Source organism: Cervus canadensis, chromosome 16 (genome assembly GCF_019320065.1).
Source record: "Cervus canadensis isolate Bull #8, Minnesota chromosome 16, ASM1932006v1, whole genome shotgun sequence".
Taxonomy (NCBI): domain Eukaryota; kingdom Metazoa; phylum Chordata; class Mammalia; order Artiodactyla; family Cervidae; genus Cervus; species Cervus canadensis.
The window spans coordinates 960458-982740 of NC_057401.1; the positions used below are offsets into that span (position 1 = coordinate 960458).

The window sequence follows — 22283 nt, forward strand, 5'->3', positions numbered from 1 at the left end:
AAACTGCTTCAGTGTTCTTTGCTTATTCCTATTCTCCCCAATCTCTTCATGTTTAAATGCTTCAGAACTCCGTATTTGGATCTCTTCCCTTCTTTATCTTTACTAATTTTTCAGTGATCTTATCTGGTTTCAAGACTTTAAACACCATCTGTATACTGATGGCTCTTAAATTTACATCTTTATGCCAGACTCCGGATTTATACATATGATTGCCTATCCAACATTTCCACTTGGCTGTTTAATGGAAATCTCAAACTTAGCACATTCAAAACCGAATTCCTTGTCTTTCCCCTAAAACTTTCTGTTTGCTGCTTTCCTCATCTCAGCAGATGGAAACCGCATCCTTGCAGTCTCTCAGCCCCCAAACTTTGGAATCATCCCTGGCTCATTTCCTCTTTACCCCCCACTTTCAGTACGTCAGGAAATCCTGTCAGCTCTGTTTTCAAAATACCTGCAGGTTCTGGCCACTTCTCACCACTCCACAACCTTTCTCCAAGCCATGAAGATACTCGTCTGTGACTCTTGCAACCATTCCTTAACTGGGCTGTCTCTATCGTTCCTTCCTACAAGTGATGCCCTATTCCACTCAAAGCCAAAGTCCTTACAATGTCTTAGGCTCTACATGGTCTGCAGGCACCCCATGCCATCCAGACCTCCTTCCTTATTACTGTCCCCTTCATTTATTTCACTCCAGCCCTGCTGACTTCTTTTCTGTTCACTGAACATGCTAGGCTCCCTTCTGCCGTGCCTTCTCCAGGTTCTCCCTCAGCCTGGGGCAAACTTCCCTTAGATATCTGCTTGTGTCACAGTCTCATCTCCTTCAGGTCTTTGCTCATATATGACTAATCAGGGACCATGTTACTTAATATAGCGATCTCCGCCTCCATCCCCAACACTAGCTCCTCCTTACCCTGCCTTATTTTTCCCCTCTTTTGCTGAGCATTTATCTATTTTTGTATCATAGAAGTCATTTGCTTTTCTTGTTTATTATTTATTGACTATCTCCTGTGCTAGAATGTGAGTTTCTTGAAGAATGGTCTCTTTATTTTGCTTAGTGATATGTCCCAGTGCTAAGAACACAACCTATACCAATGGAAAATAAGCACACAAAAGGATACACACTGCCTTTGCGTTCTCTCTCCCTCTCCCAACATGCCCGCCTCAGCGAAAAAGAAGAATAAGAAGGGGAAGACTATCTCCCTAACAGACTTTCTGGCTGAGGATGGAGGGACTGGTGGAGGCAGCACCTATGTCCCCAAACCAGTCAGCTGGGCTGATGAAACAGACGATCTGGAAGGGGATGTTTCAACCACTTGGCATAGTAATGATGATGATGTGTATCGGGCACCTCCAATTGACCGTTCCATCCTGCCCACTGCTCCACGGGCTGCTCGGGAACCCAATATCGACCGGAGCCATCTTCCCAAATCTCCACCCTACACTGCTTTTCTAGGGAACCTGCCCTATGATGTGACAGAAGACTCCATTAAGGAATTCTTTAGAGGATTAAATATCAGTGTGGTGCGTTTACCGCGTGAACCCAGCAATCCTGAGAGGTTAAAAGGTTTTGGTTATGCTGAGTTTGAGGACCTGGATTCCTTGCTCAGTGCCCTGAGCCTCAACGAAGAGTCTCTAGGTAACAGGAGAATTCGAGTGGACGTTGCTGACCAAGCACAGGATAAAGACAGGGATGATCGTTCTTTTGGCCGAGACAGAAATCGTGATTTTGACAAAACAGATACTGATTGGAGGGCCCGTCCTGCTGCAGACAGCTTTGATGACTACCCGCCTAGAAGGGGTGATGATAGCTTTGGAGACAAGTATCAAGATGATTACGATTCAGACCAATATCGTGATGGGTATCGGGACAGTTACCGTGATGGCCCACGCTGGGACATGGATCAATACCGGGGCCGAGATCGCTATGATGACCGAGGTGGCAGAGACTATGACAGAGGCTACGATTCCAGGATAGGCAGTGGCAGAAGAGCGTTCGGTAGCGGGTACCGTAGAGATGATGACTACAGAGGAGGCGGGGACCGCTACGAAGACAGATATGACAGACGAGTTGACCGGTCCTGGAGCTCCAGAGATGATTACTCTCGGGATGATTATAGGCGGGATGATAGAGGTCCCCCCCAAAGACCCAAACTGAACCTAAAGCCTCGTAGTACTCCTAAGGAAGATGATTCCTCCGCTAGCACCTCCCAGTCCAGTCGGGCAGCCTCTATCTTTGGAGGGGCAAAGCCTGTAGACACAGCTGCTAGAGAACGAGAAGTAGAAGAGCGGCTACAGAAGGAACAAGAGAAACTGCAGCGTCAGCTGGGTGAGCCAAAACTAGAGCGACGGCCTCGGGAGAGACACCCAAGCTGGCGAAGTGAAGAAACTCAGGAACGGGAACGATCGAGGACAGGAAGTGAGTCATCACAGACTGGGACCTCAGCCACATCTGGCAGAAATGCACGAAGGAGAGAAAGTGAGAAGTCTCTAGAAAATGAAACCCCCAATAAAGAGGAAGACTGTCAGTCTCCAACTTCTAAGCCTCCCAAACCTGAACAGCCTCTAAAGGTGATGCCAGCCCCTCCACCAAAGGAGAATGCTTGGGTGAAGCGAAGTTCCAACCCTCCCGCTCGATCTCAGAGCTCAGACACAGAGCAGCAGTCCCCTACAAGTGGTGGAGGGAAAGTAGTTCCAGCTCAACCATCTGAGGAGGGATCAGCAAGGAAAGATGAAAATAAAATAGATGGGGTAAGTGCCCCAAAAGGCCAAAGTGGGAACTCCAGCCGTGGTCCGGGAGATGGAGGGAACAAAGACCACTGGAAGGAGTCAGACAGGAAAGATGGCAAAAAGGATCACGACTCCAGATCTGCACCTGAGCCAAAGAAAGCTGAAGAAAATCCAGCCTCGAAGTTCAGTTCTGCAAGCAAATATGCTGCTCTCGCCATTGACGGTGAAGATGAAAATGAGGGAGATTACACCGAATAGAGCTCTGCATTCTGTGCTTTCTCCTAGTCTCTCTCCACCCTGGAACATTCGGGAGCAAATCAAACCTCTATCCAGACAAGACAAAATAAAACTCACCATCTCCTGGAAAAAAAAAAAAAGGATACACACTAAAATGATAACAAAATATCATTACACACAGATTAGAAGGGAAATGGGGGATAGTGCAAAGCGCTGGTGAGGGTGTGGGGCAACTAGAACTCTCACACATTGCTAATATTAATGCAAAATTGTACAACCACTTTAGAAAACCATCTGTTAACTCATATAGTTAAATATACACTCACCATATATGATCCAGCAGTCCCATTACCCTAAAGAAATGAAAGCATGTATTTATATAAAACTTTGTACGCAGTTGTTTATAACAATTTTGTTCATAAATGCCAAACACTGAAAACAACCCAAATGCCTTTCAACTGGTGGTTAGGAAGATAAGTAGTATTGCATTTATTCAATGGGATACTACTCAGCAATAATAAATAAACTATACTTACAACAGCTTAGATGAATCTCAAAATACATTGTATCGAGCAAAGTTAGAAAGGCTATTTCTGTATAATTCCATTTATATGATATTCTGGAAAATAAAAAATACAGAGATGGAAGACATATCAGCGGTTTCCATAGACTTGGGTGGAAGCAGGGTTGACCACGAAGGGGAATGAGAGAATTTTTTGTGTGGGAATCATTCTATATTTTGACTATAGTAGAGATTGCTTGACTGTATACATCTCTCAAATCTCATAGAACCATACAGTAAAATAATTTTGCCCAGTGTAAACTATACTTAATACATCTGAGTAAAAAGGGAAAAATCTAGATTGACTGTTGTTCCTTCTTCAGCACTTTGAAATTAAGATTTCACTGCCTTTCACCCTTTGTTGTTATTATGATAAATAGTATTTTTTGGCTTAACTACAATATATCAAGAGATGTGTTTATTTTCATTTCTGTTTACCCATTGCTTTCTAAATCTGAGAAGTTACATCTTTTATTAAGTCTGGAAATTTTTAAGTATTATCTCTTTGAATGTTATATCTTCTATGCTCTATACTCTCTCTTTATGTAGTATCTATTACAGATAAATTTGACCCTTTTTCATTCTTACGTTCCTTTTTATTAATATGTTTATCATCTTATTATCCTCTAGTGGCATTCTGGAGAAGTTCTTCAGATTTATTTCTCAGCTTTCAAGTCTCACCTCAGTTTTGTCTGATCTGTATTTTTTTTAAACCAATCCATTGCCTTCTAAACAGTTTATTGTAATATAACATACATACACAATTATGCATAAATCATAAATGTCAACTCAAATAATTTTCACAAACCAAACACACTGTGAAACCACCTCCAAGAACAAGAAATTAAGTGTTGCCAGCACCCCAAAGACCCCCTTCACATTGCTTCTCAGCCACCAGATCAAGCCAAGGCAACCACAATTCTAACACCACAGATTACTCATCTTGAACTTAATTATAAATGGAATTTTCAATATGAAATCTCTTGGCTTCTTTTATTCAACATTATGTCTGTGAGAGTCATCATACTGTGTGTGTAGCATTCATTTCTCACTGTGGTTTAGTATCAGTTGTCTTAAGACATTACATGTGATCTATTTATGTATATGTGGGTAGTTTCCCAGTTGACACAGTTAGAATAAGACTATATGTACATTCTTGTACGTATTTCTGCCTTTCTGTTGAGTATACATGTAGGAGTAGAGTTACTGTATCATAGGATAGATAAGTTTTCTCTTAATGCTCTGACAAAGTGCCACAAATTTAATGGCTTAAGACAACAAATTTAATAACTTACAGTTCTGTATATCAGAATCTCACATGAATCTCACTGAGCTAAGATGAAGGTTTAACTTTAGAAGGCAATGGGTTGGCAGGACTGTCTTTCTTTCTGGAGGCTCTGGGAAATAATCCATTTCCTTGTCTTTTCCAACTTCTAGAGACCACCTGCTTTCTTTGGCTCATGTGCCTCCACCAGTAACTTTGATTCAAATCCTTCTCACTCTTTCATTTGGTTCTCTCTTATGATTTCCTCTTCCACTTTTAAGGGCCCTTGTGATTACATTGGGAATGCCCAGATAGTCTCCCTATTTTAAGGGTAGGTGATTTGTAACCTTAATTCTGTCTACAAACTTGATTCCTCTTTGCCATATAACCTAACATACTCACAGGTCCTTGAGAGTAAGACAGGGACATCTTTGGGGAGCCATACTTTGACTATCACATAGGGTATGCATACATCCAGTTTTATTTTACTATGTCATTAAGTTTTTTAAAGAAGCTGTTAACTTACACTCCCACAGCAGCAGAGCAAAGTTCTAGTTGTTTGATATATTTGCAAACACATTTTTTATTTTATTCATTTTGGTGGCATTGTACTGGTATCACACTTAAGTTTTAATTTGTATTTCCCTAATGGCTAATGATGTTGAGCATCTTTTTCAGTGGTAACTGGCTTTTGGAAAGCTTCTTTTCTGAAGTTCTTATTTGAGCCTTTTGCTCATCTTTTTATTGGGATTACATCTTAATTGCTAATCTGTCTATCAATAAATTTCTAGCAATAGATTTCCTTAAGTATTATGGATGTTTTGGTATTATGGATGTGCTATGTGCTCAGATGCTCAGTTGTGTCCGACTCTTTGCAGTCCCATAGATTGCAGACTGCCAGCCTCCTCTGTCCATGTGATTTTCCCAGCAAGAACACTGGCAATCCTTTGTCAGATATATATACTATAAATACCTTTTCCCGCTCTATGGCTTGTCTTATCACTTTCATAGTGGTATCTTTTGACAAACAAAAGTTCCTAATTCTAACACAGTCCAACTATTTTCTATTGTTATTATTTTATGGTTATTCCATATAAGAAGTTTTGCCTGAAAATATTCTTCAGTGTTTTCATTTATAAACTTTATTTTCACACTTATTTATAATATATCTGGAATTTTTCTATAATGTGAGGTATAAACAAAAATTCAATTTTCTCATATGGATATCCAATTGATAAAAAAATCTATTAAAAAGATTTCACTTCCTACTGCAATTCAGTTTCACCTTTGTCATAAAATGAGTAAACGTATGTGAGGTGTGTGTGTCTTTTACTGATTTTTCAATTTGAAATGCAATTCTCGTTTTTAAAAGATTTGCTCATTTATTTTTTGAAAAGTTTTAAAAAAAAATTTCCCAGTGGTACCCTTTATTTCTATATATGAGACTTCAAATATTCAAAATGCACTTTTTAAGAGTATCTCTAACATACAGTTCCATTATTTGTGACTTTAGGACCATTAATTCTTGAGTTATTTCTGCTGTTTCCCTCATAATGGGCTGCCTCCCTATGTAGTTTTAATTTTTTGTGAGAACTTCTTTTCAATGAGCTGTCTCTGTCTGTATTTGTATATAAGAGACACACAACATGAGTTTTGGCTTAACACATAAAAGCTTATTTTTCTTCTCACGCAAAGTCTGCAGCTGCCTTCCAAGCAGTGTGATCCAGCAATCCAGCTGTTTCCATCTAGCGGCAAAACCATCTCAAGATGCAGCTGCCACTGTCACCGAGAAAGAGAAACAAAGAGGAAGAGCAGGAGACCTCATGCCTTCTCTTCCATGCTTCAGTTCAGAGGTGACCTGTGTCACTTCTACTTAGTGGAACTGCCTAGAAATAATCCATTGGTCCTAACTAACTGCAAGTGGCCTGGAAATTATAAGGGAGCACACAAATATCTGGTGAGCAATAAATGCCTCTGCTTTTAAATAACCAAGGGAAACAACTCAAAAGTCCCGTTCAGTCATTTTATCCAGTTCAAACCCCGTCAGATCCAGACATGGTTCCTCTTTGTCTTGAGGTCTGTGAACCAAAGAGATAATATCCTCTCCTTTTCTAACACAATGGTAGAACAGCAGCAGGATAACTTCAGTGAATGCCTTCATTCAGGAAGGGGTGGGGAGGGGCTCAGCAGTCAGTGGTCTGAAATGGCACTGTGTAAATGTTGTAAGGGTCCACTTCAGTGAGAACGGGAACTTATTATTTTGTATCCTTAGGAATGTTCTGTAGTATCCAGTTCGTGGAAGCCTCAGTTTCTAGTTGTGTCTGTCAGTGTCTGCTGACTGTCATGATGGACTACTTTCTACTGTGTTTTGTAATTTTTGTTTGTGAGCTGGTCAGCAGTAGGGATTTATGAGTGTGGTAGTCAGTCACGTGTACCCCAAGTTATGAAAGTGTTTCTGCCAAGTGCCTCAGGGGATTACTCAGTCCAAGACTGCCTTTTTTAAAACTTCAATTTCTCAGTTGGAGTTTTATCATGAAATTATTGTAAACTTAGACTCATGCTCACCCAAGCACAGGTCTGTGGGTTTTTCATGAAAAGTTTCTGACTGCTCTGAACCATAAAGCATTTAGTTGAAGCCTTTCTTGCCGCCTTCCCAAGAGCACTTCCCAGCTCTCTCCCTCGGAGGTAACTGGTGTTCTGAAAAGGTCTGTGTCCTTCTCGTTTATGTGTCTATGCTTTTGTTCTTGTTGGTTACTCACTAAGTTATGTCCCACTCTTTCGCGACCCTGTGGATTGCAGTCCACCAGGCTCCTCTGTTCATCAGATTTCTGAGCCAAGAATACTGGAGTTGGTTGCCATTTCCTTCTTCAGCAGATCTTCCTGACCCAGGGATAGAACCTGTGTCTCCTGCATTGGCAGGCAGATACTTTACCACTGAGACCTCAGGGGAGCCATTCATACTTTTACCGTGTGTCTAAAAACAGTCTACAGTATTGATCTGTAGTTTAAAATTTATAATAGTGGCATGATATTGTGGTTATTCACTGCAACTTGTTTTTCTCTCAGTAAACATATTTTCAAGACTTAAATGTGCTGATAAGGGCTTCGCTGGTGGCTCAGTGGTGAAGACTTCCACCAATGCAGAAGACAGGTCTGATCCCTGATCCAGGAGGATCCCACACGCTGCGGAGCAAGTAAGCCCATGCACCAAAATTACTCAGCCTATGATCCAGAGCCTGGGAGCCTCAACTACTGAAGCCCATGTGCCCTAGAGCCGGTGACAGCCTGAGACAGCCGAAAATAAATAGACAAATAAAATTTAAAATTAAATTGAAAATTTTAAAAGTTGCTGATAAAGATCAAGTTGTTTGTTTTAATTGTTGTATAGTATTCTACTTTAAATAAAATCTCAACAGTTTTCCATTTTTCTATAAATGAAAAAAATTAAGGTTGTTTCCAATTCAATTATTGTTGCATGAATATTCTTTGTTCATTTTCATGGAAGTGTACTTGGGCTACATATTTGATGTGAAATTATTGGGTCATAGGATCTGGCTATCTTTATTAAGTACTAATAAATTGCTCTCCTAGATGGTTACGCCAGTTTAAAGTCATAAGCATTTTGATAGAAAAGACGATGTTGGCTTTTCAATATCTAAGTCAAAACTTGGTTTTTTTAGATCTTTTACTTTTTTCCATATGATAGATATAAAATGTTATTTTATTGCAGTCTTAATTTGTTGTTAGATTTTCATGAGGTTGACCTTTATTTCACAATTACCAGCTTTTCAGGTTTCTTCTGTGAAGTATTCCATTTTCTACTATGATTTAATCTGTCCTCTGTTGATTTATAAGGAAGTTTTATATTTTATGGATGCAATCCTTTGTCAGCTCTGTAAATTTTAAGTGTTTTCTTTCAGTCTGTGGCTTGGAAATCTTCCTTAGAGTCCTAAGAAAACTTTACTCGGTTGAGATGTCTGGAGTCTGCATGTTCATGCTTTTTCACCTTACTGCGGTCTGTCATGGACACCATATGAGTAGGTGACATTTCCATGTTCCTTGGGACCTGTGTAGACACTGCTCTTGAAGCTGAGTTGATTTTTCTCATTGACTTGTGTCTGTGGGACTCTTGGCTGCCAGCAGGACCCAGGTCACCCTAGACTGGTCATTGTAAACTCCTGGAGCCATTTCACCTGCTGCCACCAGAGTGAGAGCTTAAAAGACTAGCAACCTAGAGGAAATCATGATCTGGGCAATGATTTACTAGCAGTCAGGAAAGGACTTCCCATAAGCCTTCAACAGACAAGAGGTGGTGCTGACAGTCAGGATCACTGAAGAGGAAGCTTTTAATCTTACCTGAAAATCTTATCAGCTATCAGAACCATTGCACAAGGTTTCTGCTACAACTTATAACATTTAACTTAGAGCATCACAGAAGCAGGGGAACAATTTGTTTTACAGCTACCCTGCTGCTGCTGCTGCTGCTGCTAAGTCACTTCAGTCGTGTCCGACTCTGTGCCACCCCATAGACGGCAGCCCACCAGGCTCCCCCATCCCTGGGTTTCTCCAGGCAAGAACACTGGAGTGGGTTGCCATTGCCTTCTCCAATGCGTGAAAGTGAAAAGTGAAAGTGAAGTCGCTCAGTAGTGTCCAAGCCTTAGTGACCCCATGGACTGCAGCCTACCAAGCTCCTCTGCCCATGGGATTTTCCAGTCAAGAGTACTGGAGTGGGTTGCCATTGCCTTCTCCATACATGTGAGCTATCTCTTGTGTGTGTAAGCTCAGTCACTCAGACATGTGCAACTCCTTGTGACCCCATGGACTCTAGCCCACTAGGCTCCTCTTGTCCATGGAATATTCGAGGCAAGAATACCAGAGCAGGTTGCCATTTCCTACTCCAGGAAATCTTCCCGACTAGCTATCTCTTTTTTGTTATTTAAAGAACACTGGAGGGACTTCCCCAGTGGCCCAGTGGTTAAGAATCGCCTGCCAGTGCAGGGGACATGGGTTTGATCTGTGGTCTGGGAAGATCTCACATGCTGAGGAACAACTAAGCCCCTGCACCACAACTATGGAACCTGAGCTCTAGAGCCAGTGAGCTGCCACTACTGAGCCCACATGCCTAGAACCCAAGCTCTGCAACAGTGAAGCCACTGCAATGAGAAGACTGCACGCCACAAAGAAGAGTAGCCCCCACTTGCCGGAACTAGAGAAAGCCTGCTGCAGCAACAAAGATCCAGCACAGCAAAAAATAAATAAATAATAAACAAATACATTTTTTTTTAAATGAAAGAAAAAAAGAATGCTGGAGAGGCTTTGATGTGCACCCCCAGACAAGTGTTATCTTCTCTCGAAAACTCATTGTCTCTGTAGACAAAATTAGAAAAAGGGATTTGGTATCTAACATTTTATCATTTTCTTCTGACTGGCTTGGTCCCATGCAATTTCTATGACCAGGAATACTCCTCTGGCTTAGCTGTGAATCTCAAACTTTGGCCACTCAGTTCTATAACGGAAAGTTTTCCACAATGTCTGCATCACAGCTCTAAATAGCCACCTAAAATGCAAATTACCATTCCTTATCATAAGTTTTCATGTGATTTCTTTCAGTCTACTTCACATTGTATGTGAATTTATTTTAATGAACAAAATGATGCATTTGAAATTTAATTTTCAAGTAAGTTGAAGCTCTAGGAAGAGATGTCTATGCTGTGGCTTTGAATAGCCCCCAGTTCATCTGTAAAGACACCCACGCAGCTGTGGGTCCTGCAGCAGAGGTTCCTTCCAGCCATACGTGCTGCTGCTCTTCAAACACACAACAGAAGACCTCAGTCACACGGTCTCTGTTGTCCTTTGAACTTCCTATTCTATTTCTTACCTAAAGATCTTTACTTCCATCAAGTCACTTTCCAATTTAGCATACTTTATTCTTCTTCCGCTAATTTTTCTGAGAACTAGAAGGCTCTGGTTATTGGATAAGATTTCTCAAGCCCATGGAGCTTGACCTCAGAGCTTACTGCCTTTTATTGTTGGTCCCTCAATTGAACACATTTATCCCTAACTGGACAGCATTTTCCCCAAGGTCAGGTCTATGTCTCAGAACTCTTCATCTCTCATTAGGACCACACTTTCTAGTAGAAAGCATCTAAGATTTTACATTCTGCGAATGTTTGTAGACAAAGATGAAATCATCCTCATAAAAAGAAGAAAAAGGATGCAGGGGGAGGAGGAAGAGGCCTCAGTCCATTCTGCCGCTGGAACAAAGGACCACAGACTGGGTAACATAACACACACACACACACAAACAGAAGGTTTTTCTCACAGTTCTGGAGGCTCAGATGTCCAAGTTCAAGGCACCAGCATGGTTATGCTCTGGTCAAGGCACTCTTCCTGGCTGATAGCTGTTACTTTCTTGCCATGTCCTCACACGATGAACAGGGCAAGGGAACTCTGTGAAAACCCCGTGATAGCAGAATTAATCCCAGCCATGATAAGGTCCTCCAAACGGCCCCAACTACTAGTACTATACATTGGGCACTAGGACGTCAAGAGAATCTTGAGGGGATGCCAACACTCCAAGAAGCTAACACTGAGGGCTGACCATGTGCAGGCTCTGTGCAAACACAAACACACATCATGCTCGGTCTTTACCATGCTACTGTGATGCACTGGTAGGCATCACTGACAACCACACTCTGCAGACAGGAAAACTGAGGTTCCTGGAGGTTAAATAACTCGCTAAAGTTCACACCACCATGAGAGGGCTAGAATTCTGGTCCCTAACTCCCTGATCAGCTCAGTTCAGTTCAGTCTCTCAGTCGTGTCCTACTGTTTGCAACCCCATGGACTGCAGCATGCCAGGCCTCCCCTGTCCATCACCAACTCCCAGAGCTTGCACAAACTCATGCCTATCGAGTCGGTGATGCCATCCAACCATCTCAGCCTCTGTCATCCCCTTCTTCTCCTGCCTTCAATCTTTCCCAGCATCTTTTCCAGTGTGCCAGTTCTTCGTATCAGGTGGCCAAAGTATTGGAGTTTCAGCTTCAACATCAGTCCTTCCAATGAATCTTCAGGACTGATTTCCTTTAGGATTGACTGGTTTGATCTCCTTGCAGTCCAAGGGACTCTCAAGAGTCTTCTCCAACACCACAGTTCAAAAGCATCAATTTTTTGGCACTCAGCTTTCTTTATAGTCCAACTCACACATCCATACAAAACGACTGGAAAAACCATAGCTTTGACTAGATGGATCTTTGTTGGCAAAGTAATGTCTCTGCTTTTTAATATGCTGTCTACGTTGATCATAGCTTTTCTTCCAAGGAGCAAACATCTTTTAATTTCATGGCTGCAGTCACCACCTGCAGTGATTTTGGAGGACCCCAAATTAAAGTCTGTCACTGTTTCCATTGTTTCCCCATCTATTTGCCGAGAAGTCATGGGACCAGATGCCATGAACTTAGTTTTCTGAATGTTGAGTTTTAAGCCAACTTTTTCACTCTCCTCTTTCATCAAGAGGCTCTTCGGTTCTTCTTCACTTTCTGCCACAAGGGTGGTGTCATCTGTGTATCTGAGGTTATTGATATTTCTCCTAGAAATCTTGATTCCAGCTTGTGCTTTTAGGAAGCATCCCTATAAACTCCCTGATGGTGGCCCTTAAGTTCTTAACTATTAAGGGGAAAGAGAATGGGAACAAAGGTCAGACAGGTTTAACATGGGTTGGGGTGATTGGTGAAAGTAGCGATACAAGACATGACCTGGGTTCAGGAGTGGGAGGCAGTGTTCTTTCTAGTAGAAGAACCTAGTACTTTCTAGCGGAAAGTAGGTGATCTCTACTAGAATTGTCCTAATGAGGTCCAGGAGAGACAGAGAGGTCTGAGGCTCAGACTTCATCTTGAGAAGCATGCAGTCCAGTTAGGGACACACGTGAAGAAAAAAATAAAACTAACAATATAGAATGATGTTCCAGGCTCAAATGGGCATTGCTGAGTGGCAAGAAGGCCCCAGGCATTGGAAGAGGGCAAAGGAAACAGCACTGAGAACATAAATTCCCAGGGAACCTATTACCTTTCTTCTAGTTGACCCCTCACAGAAACCAAACTCTTGCCCAGCCTGTCAGTCTGATACCACGCCTGGCCACAGCAATCATGCCTGCTCAGCATTCCCACAGATGGATATCATTTTCCAGAATAGAGTGTGGAAAGCGATATTTTTCTTCCTTCATGATAACATCCCCACAATTAGGGGGGAAAAAAGCCAGAAACTGATATTTTACAAGGTCACGCTTCATTTTCCCTGGCTTGATGCAGCTTCATTTCTAAGAAGCCAGTGGGAACTCTGGGGGCTGAGTATCTGGTGGGGTTTGTGCCCTCAGAGTCTGGTGAGTCTTTCACAGTATCTCCTTAAGTGGAAGAATATAAAATTGTGCAAAGAAATGCTTTAACATGCAACCAGTCAGCGAGGATTTGTCAGATCAGCGAAGGCCAATTCTGAGTGTTCCCTGCTGGGTTTCCTTACACCCTGGGACACTCAGATGAACTATCTATTAAGATTATTTTCCCAAGTCATTTGTGTTAGATTATAGGCTATAAACTGCTTATTGTTGCTCTTCTGCCATAAATATAAAGCAATCATTTTTAATGCAAACAGCTGTTGGGCTGGCCTCTCCAAGATGCTCTGCCCAGGGACTCATGTTCGGCTGTTTTCTCCTTCATCAAGTGCATTTCTGATTGTTTTTCTGCTCTGCGGCATACCACACATGTGGTAGTATTGGGGGTGGGTATGAATTTTCCTTGCATAGCGCTGTTTGGGCACAGAGTTTTTAAAAATATCCAAAAGGAATTGAAGGTGCAGAGGGGCAATTTAAGTTGTACGAAATCCGGTGACTCAAACCCTTATTACAGCCTCTAATTTCTTAAAATGATCTTGGAAGCACCAACCCATTTTTCCTAACCTCCAGCAATAAGATTTGGGGTTTTGGATTATACATATTGAATCAAAAATCCTTTATGGAGGGTCTGCAATGTACCAGGGCATCATGCTAGACACTGAAGATACAAATGTGAACCGAAATTGACAGGGTGCCCAACCCCCTGCCTCTTCCCCTTCCCCTAGCTTTACTGAGGTATAGTGAACAAATAAAATAAGGTATTTAAAGTCTATAATGTGATGGTTTGATATACTGGGTTGGCCAAAAGTTTTGTTTTACTTTTTCCGTAAGATGGCTCTAGTAGTGCTTAGCTGTCTTTAACTCCATCTGAAATAATTTTGTTAGATTGTACTGTGACAGCTGTCATACCTGTGTGCATTAAAAAAAAAAAATCAAAATTGGTGAATTTTTGTGTAACTGTTTTAATATTGAAGATGGAAGAATAAAAGCATTTTCAGCATATTATGCTTCATGTTCCAAGAAAGGTAAAAACGTAACTGAAATGCAAAAAGAATCTGTGCAATGTATGGAGAAGGTGCTGTGACACATTGAACATGTCAAGAGTGGTGCAGGCTTTCATGCTGGCTGACGCTCCATGGCCAGGGAGACCAGCTGAAGTTGAGAGTGATCAAATCAAGACATTAACTGAGAACACTCAATTCATACCACGCAGGAGACAGCTGACATACTCAAAATATCCAAATGAAGTGCTGAAAATCATTTGTACCAGCTTGGTTATGTTAATCACTTTGATGTTTGGGTTCTACATAAGTTAAGTTAAAAAACCTTCTTGACCATATTTCTGCATGTGATTCTCTACTTTAACGAAAATGTTCCACTTTTAAAATAAACTGTGATGGGCATTGAAAAGGGGATACTGTACAATAATGTCGAATAGAAGAGATAGTGGAGTAAATGAAATGAACAACCACCAACCACACCAAAGGCTCTTCATCCAAAGAGGGTGATGCTGTATAGATGGTGGGATTGGAAGGGAGTCCTCTATTATGAACCTTCCAGAAAACCAAAAAATTCATTCCAACAAGTACTGCTCCCAATTAGACCAACTGAAAGCAGTACTCTACGAAAAGCATCCAGAATTAGTCAACAGAAAATGCTTAATCTTCCATCAGGATGACAGGGCTGCATGTTTCTCTGATGACCAGGCAAAAACTATTACAGCTTAGCTGGGAAGTTCTGATTCACCGCCATCTTCACCAGACATTGCACAATCAGATGTCTATTTACTTCAGTCTTAGCAAAATTCTCTTAATGGAAAAAATTCCAGTTCCCTGGAAAGCACCTGGAACAGTTTTTGCTCAAAAAGATAAAAAGTTTTGGGAAAATGGAATTATGAAGCTGCCTGAAAAATGGCAGAAGGCAGTAGAACAAGATGGCAGAAGGTAATGGAACAAAATGGTGAATTCAATAAAGTTTTTGGTGAAAATAAAAAACAGGTCTTTTAATTTTACTTAAAAACTGAAGGAATGTTTGGGCCAACCCAATACATATACCTTGTGAAACGGTTTCCCCCATCACGCTAATTAACACATCTGTCACCTCACATATTTATCCCCCACCTTTTTGAAGGGGATGAGAACATTCAGTTCTACTCTCTTAGCAAATTTCAACTATACCAAATGGTATTATCAACTAGAGTCACCATGTGATACATTAGCTCTTCAGACTTTATTCATCTTATAGCTAAAAGCTTGTACCCTTTTACCAACTCAATTTCCTCCACCACCTTCTGAAAACCACTTTCAACTTTCTTTGTCAGCCCCCTTCTGCTTATAGCCTAGTAGGGCAGACACACTATCAAATTACTGTATAAACTGTGATCCGAAGTATGAAGCTCAGCTCAGTCGCTCAGTTGTGTCTGACTCTTTGTGACCCCATGGACTGGAGCACGCCAGGCCTCCCTGTCCATCACCAACTCCCGGGGTTTACCCAAATTCATGTCCATTGAGTTGTCAGTGCCATCCAACCATCTCATCCTCTGTCATCCCCTTCTCCTCCCACCTTCAATCTTTCCCAGCATCAGGGTCTTTTCAAATGAGTCAGCTCTTTGCATCAGGTGGCCAAAGAATCGGAGTTTCAGCTTCAACATCAGTCCTTCCAATGAACACTCAGGACCTACCTCCTTTAGGATGGACTGGTTGGATCTCCTTGCAGTACAAGAGACTCTCAAGAGTCTTCTCCAACACCACAGTTCAAAAGCATCAATTCTTCTGTGCTCAGCTTTCTTTATAGTCCAACTCTCACATCCATACATGACTACTGTAAAAACCATAGCCTTGACTAGATAGACCTTTGTTGGCAAAGGAATGTCTCTGTATTTTAATATGCTGTCTAGGTTTGTCATAGTTTTTCTTCCAAGGAGCAAGAGTCTTTTCATTTTGCGGCTACAGTAATTTTGGAGACCAAGAAAATAAAATCTGTCACTGTTTCCACTTCTCCCCCATCTATTTGCCATGAAGTGATGGGACTTGATGCCTTGATAGTTTTTTGAATGTTGAGTTTTAAGCCAGCTTTTTATTCTCCTCTTTCACTCTCATCAAGAGGCTCTTTGGCTCATCTTTATTTTCTTCCATTAGAGTGGTATCATTTGCATATCTGAGGTTGTTTATATTTTTCCCAGCAATCTTGATTCCAGCTTGTGACTCATCCAGCCTGGCATTTTGCATGGTATAATTACAGAAGAACTACTTTAATGGGTGTGGGTGGAGTTAAAGGAACCAAGGAAGGATGTTGAGGTACTCAAGCAAAGCAACATGGAGAAGCCATGATCACTTCCAGGTCTGAGGAGGTAGGGGGAGGGAAGTCATGAGAGGCAGAGCCAGGAAGGACAGTCACTATGCAGGATGATATGGAAAGTCACAGGGAACAGCAGCACTCCAGGGGGGAAACATACTTCAAATGCCCCCATCTCTTGCTCTCCAGTTCCCTGCTGGATCCTTCATTGGCTGAACCCCAATAGAATACAGAAAGTCAAAGGAATCCATTTGGATATAGCAACCCTCTGATACCAGGTACAAAAAAGGACAGAAAGAGAGGAAAATGGAGAATAACCAGCCCTGAAGACTTTTAGCTTGTGAGTACGCAACCAGATTTGTGTTACAAAATAGATTATTCTGATTGCCCTGCAAAGGACCAGTGGGCACAGATTAAGAGCAAGAGGACCCGTAAAGAGATATCAGCAGTAATTAAGAGAATAACAACCACAGTGGCCCAAGCCAGAGTGCTGACCAAATAGATGGGGAGGAGTGGGCACATTTGGAGATTCCTAACATGGAAGAGCTTGGCCATGACTAGAGGGAACTTCTGCAGCCTTCAGATCACACCTGTCCATTGTAGTGAGATCGCTGAGGCTCTAAAAATATTAATAGAAGGAATATGAGCCAGAGGCAGAGTTTTTCCCCACCACACTGCTCCATCAACATGCTCTGCTTGGATCAGACCCTGATCCTTCACTTTTAATCTCCAGGACAAATTCCTTCCTTCTCTAGGGCCCCTAAGGGTCACTGTGGCAATATTCATTCTCTGAACCTTGACTTTACCTTCCTGACTGTAGTTTCTCGACTCCATGTCCTTCTTGCTGGAGAGACCTGAACTTTAGTGGTGCTGTAGAGATGAGTTCACCTTGATGCTGGACCAGAGTAAACAAGGGGTGCTGGAGAAGCAAAGCACAGCCTCTTTTCACCTTTATTTCTAACAGCGAACAATTACTGAATGCTTACTTTATGCTGGGCAAAATTTAAATCCCACAACCATACATGGAGATGTATATATTATCATTCTTTTACAAATGAGCCAACTGAGGCTCATACAGATTAAACAACTTGCCCAAGATCCACAGCGGTTAACTGGAAAAACCCAGATTCAAAACCAGGTCTCCCTGCCTCTAGGCATCTAGGGTCTTAACCATTTACCTCTCATCTACCTGGCACACCGCTCTACTAGGCTCTCTCGTTTAGGGTATTGGGGTTGACAGATAGCTTTCAAGGCATCAAAGAGTAGGAACTGGCAAACAGTCATAGACGACAACCCTCGATCCTGTTCTCTCTGTGCACACATGCTACTCTGCACATCAAGAGGAGTCACCCAATTTCCCTCACCTTGAATTTGGGCTGGGCTCAGTACATTTGTTTCAACCAGTTGAAATCTGGAGCCTCTGTGGCCATATCACAAAAAGTCTTGCAGTTTTCTCTTCAGATGCTCCCCCTTAGGAGCCTGCTGCCATGCTTTAAGAATACAAGCCACATGGAGAGCCCACGTGTAGACACTTCAGGTGCAGCCTCAGCTGAGCTCTAAGCGGAAAGCTAAAAATAAATGCAATCCAGGTGAGTGTGTTTACATACCAAGACGAGTTGAGTCTTCAGATGACTGTAGTCCGAGATACCATCTGACTATAACTACCCAGAAAAGTCCAAGCAAAAACCACCGCCCAGGTACACTCAAGAACTATGAGATACAATCCATGCACTATATTAATAAAGTGCATGAAGCCACTTAATTTAGGGGTGGTTTATTATGTATTCATGGATAGCTAGAACAAAGGGTAAGGTCTCTGACCTCATGAAAATAATATTTAGACAAACGGAACATAAGCATACCACATGCATTCCCTCTCCCGCGAATCTGTTAATGAGAAGCACCCCCCACCTCTTTCCTGGAAGCTTTCCCTTCTCTGCCAAAATCTGGACCTGCTGGTTCTTGAGCCCAGCCTCCCTCTTAGTCTGCAGGGGTTTCCCTGCCTAACAATGCCTCGGTGTACAGTGAGAGACCCAGCAGGGCAAGATGGGGTGTGTCTTGGCTCACAGTTCTCTGCCTTCCACTCCCTCCCAGCTTATGGCCATGAGGTTCTCCACCAATACGAAGTGCAGAGGTGGAACAGACGCTAGGAGCCGCACGACTCAGACGAGAAGGAGGCAAACCACGGGTGAAGTGGAGGACAATGGGGGCCTTGCAGGAAAGCCTTCATCCTAGAAAGGAAAAAAAAAAAATCCATAAATTATTTTAACCCAGGACTAGATTTAAGTCAGGTTCTAGCAAGTTTCCTCAGTTTCAGCACTACCGACATTTTGAACTAGATAATTCTTTATTGTGGGGGCTGTTATGTGCATTCTAGGGTGTTTAACAACATCTCTGACCTCCATGGGCTTCCCAGGTGGTGGTGGTGATAAAGAACACACCTACCAATGCAGGAGACATAGAGACGCAGGTTCGATCCCTGGCTTGGGAAGATCCCCTGGAGGAGGACATGGCAACCCACTCCAGTATTCTTGCCTGGAGAATTCCACGGACAGAGGAGCGTGGGGGGCCACAGTCCATAGGGTTGCAAAGAGTCAAACATGACTGAAACAACTTAGCAGGCATGCACACTGGCCTCTACCAACCAGATGCTGGTAGTATTCGTCCCCTCCCCAAGGTTGTGACACCCACAAATGTCTCTAGACATTGCCGCATGTCTTGGGGGCAGGAGTGGTGAGAAATGGCAAATCTGCCCCTGATTGAAAACCACTGCTCCTCCCTTCCTTCTCTACTCTGATGATTTTTTCGTCTTGGATCTGAGAAAACCCCATGACTTTCTGCCACAGATGTCCTTCACCCTGCCAGGTGCCTGATCATTGCGGCAGCCCCCTCATCTATTTCCCCCAGGCTCCCCGCTCCCTGGTCTCCCCCCACCACCCCGGCCAGATGGCCTTCAAGCTCTGTGGAGGGCATCTTAGAGACATGCTGTGGTACTGCTGGCGGAGTCCATCCCACACTCCAGGCTAAGGATGATACAACCCTAAGCCACTAGGCAGCTGTCCAGAGCACCAGTCAACAGGGGACACTGAAATGTCACTGGAATAAAACTGCAGCAGGAGCTGGTTAACTCAGCTCTCCACACACGACTGCTGACAAAACTGGTGAGACCTAAATTAGTTTGGTTGCAATTAAACACTGGTACTGTTTCTAGCCTATCTCTGCTGATATTTCTGTGGCAAGTACATGTAATTTACATGGTTATACAAGGCCTCACCACTAACTTTGAGACTGGCCCCCTGAGAGTTCCCTTTAACAATCCAGCCTGTTGAAATTTTGAAACTGAAAAATTCACGATGCTGCATGTACTCTTTCCTGGAGATGATTTATTAGAATAACTTCATTTTAAAAGTTCAATATGCCTCTCAAGAAACTGTCTAGTTCAGAAAATCCCATGCAATATGTACATGGAATATAAATCTTTATTTTCAACATAAAAAAGCATTTAATTTTTATTTTATCATTCCTACTAAATGTTGAACAGACATGTAAAAACAGGTAGTGTTAAAAGGCTCCCAAATTACTCACCTGGAATGTTCATGTCTCTGTCTAACCAGTGTGTGGATGGAAGGTGAAGAGGCAGAAACCCTGAAAAATTATGCTGAAAAATTTTTAACAATAATGGTACTCCCATTTATTTCCATGTAAAATCAGATCTATATAAATCCTCAAAATTACTTTGATGTGAAAATAAAGTAAAAACAAAACAAGAAACCCTCTGAAATATAAGTCAGGAAATGAGGAGGAACTGATCACCTTCGATTTGACCCTGGGGTTTTGAGAACAACTAAGTGCTAATCTTTTTAGCTCCATCAGGTAGGTCCAGCTCCTCCTGCTCCAACTGATTCTTCCTGGACTCACTGGTCAACGACCCTCTTCTGAACCTGAAGCAAGAAAGTACTCACCAGCTGCTGGGTTGGAGAAGACTCCTTGCTGCTGGTGGCCTGTGTGCAGTCGCATGTGTTACTCCTGGTCCTGTAAGAAGTAGAGGCCAAGATGGGATTAGACGTGTAAAAGACCTGCTGGGGAAATGTCTGCAGGAGGAACAGAGGAGGAATCCTATCAGGCAAGGGGAGCCATCAGACCCCAGCACAGGTCTGATCCGGGGAAGGACAGAGGGAAGGGAGAGAGCTGGGTGGGCAGAGTCTCAGACTGCAGCACACTGCTAGGAGAATTTCAGCCGGACTGATGGGAGTCCAAGAGTCAACTTATCCAGTATCTTGCAGGAATAGTCCTGCCTTAGCATTGCGCCTGTGTTCAATCAGTGACTGAGATCAGCTCAAGGGAAGCAAAGCCTCAGTAGATGACATGGTGGATTTGGAACACAGTACCTGGGCCTGTCTATCAGTTATGGCCCCTGTGGCAAAGCATGAATCTGAGTGGTGCATTTTCAAGGCCACTGCAGCCATGGAAGCTCAGTTAAGTAGAAGCTCAGAGAGGAAAAGAGAGAAGAGGAAGGAAGAGGGATACTAACAAGGAAGAGAGACCAAAGGCCAATTGGACCCAGTTCTACCCAGGGCCCAACTCAACCTCAAATGAGCACTGCGGCTATTTCCAAGCTTCTGAGTTTCTGAGTCCCAGGCCAGCACAATACCCATCAGGTCAGCTACAGCATGCTAGCCTGGAAAGCAAGCACCACTGACCACATTTTATCTAAGATAAAATGTAATTCAGGTTCCTAACAACCACTTTTCAATTAGAGTTTGGAGATCCAGGCATGACAACACAGGGGATTGTCAACAAGAAAGTATTTTCTCTCCTATGATAATGTAGCATATTGGGCACCCACCAACCTGAGGAGTTCATCTTTCAGCGTCCTATCCTTTTGCCTTTTCATACTGTTCATGGGGTTCTCAAGGCAAGAATACTGAAGTGGCTTGCAATTCCCTTCTCCAGTGGACCACGTTTTGTCAGACCTCTCCACCATGACCCATCCTTCTTCGTTGGCCCTACAAGGCATAGCTTAGTTTCACTGAGTTAGACAAGGCTGTGGTCCATGTGATCAGACTGGTTAGTTTACTGTGACTGTGGTTTCAGTCTGTCTGCCCTCTGATGTCTGCCCTATCTCAGTGCCTACCATCTTACTGGGGCTTCTCTGACCTTGGATGTGGTATATCACCTCATGGCCGCCACTACTGACCTTGGACATGGGGTATCTCCTCTCGGCTGCTCGCTGCTCCAGTGCTGAAAGATGAACTCCCCAGGTCGGTGGGTGCCCAATATGCTACTGGAGATCAGTGGAGAAATAACTCCAGAAAGAGTGAAGAGACGGAGTCAAAGCAAAAAACAAAAACAAAACACCCACTTGTGGATGTGACTGGTGATAGACACAAGGCCTGATGATGTAAAGAGCAATATTGCATAGGAACCTGGAATGTTAGGTCCATGAATCAAGGCAAATTGAAACTGGTCAAGAAGGCGATTACAAGAGTGAACATCGATATTTTAGCAATCAGTGAACTAAAATGGACTGAAATGGGTGAATTTAACTCAGATGACCTTTACATCTACTACTGTGGGCAAGAATCCCTTAGAAGAAATGGAGTAGCCATCATAGTCAACAAAAGAGTCCGAAATGCAGTACTTGTATGCAATCTCAGAAATGACAGAATGATCTCTGTTCATTTCTAGGGCAAAACATTCAATATCACAGTAATCCAAGTCTATGTCCCGACCAGTAATGCTGAAGAAGCTGAAGCTGAATGGTTCTCTGAAGACCTACAAGACTTTTTAGAACTAACACCAAAAAAGGATGT

General features: G+C 42.7%; 1 protein-coding gene and 1 long non-coding RNA gene across 2 annotated transcripts; one reads left to right on the plus strand and one right to left on the minus strand.

Moving 5' to 3' along the window:
• Positions 1–1126: 1126 nt before the first annotated feature.
• On the plus strand, positions 1127–3104 carry LOC122454541 (eukaryotic translation initiation factor 4B-like). The gene has a single exon (XM_043489097.1). It carries the CDS (start codon positions 1153–1155, stop codon positions 2983–2985), a length of 1833 nt encoding a protein of 610 aa, XP_043345032.1. The 5' UTR covers positions 1127–1152; the 3' UTR covers positions 2986–3104.
• Positions 3105–3499: 395 nt separating this feature from the next.
• LOC122454547 lies at positions 3500–20459 on the minus strand. Its single transcript, XR_006273435.1, has 5 exons — positions 20433–20459; positions 18538–18701; positions 17835–18038; positions 11113–11240; positions 3500–3583 (listed from the first exon to the last, which is right to left on the minus strand). It is a non-coding gene; the product is annotated as an uncharacterized LOC122454547 (long non-coding RNA).
• Between the last annotated feature and the right edge of the window lie 1824 nt (positions 20460–22283).

What these genes read in the sequence shown, in the direction of transcription:
- LOC122454541 (XM_043489097.1), top strand. Translation starts at nt 1,153, where the DNA reads ATGCCCGCCTCAGCGAAAAAGAAGAATAAGAAGGGGAAGACTATCTCC.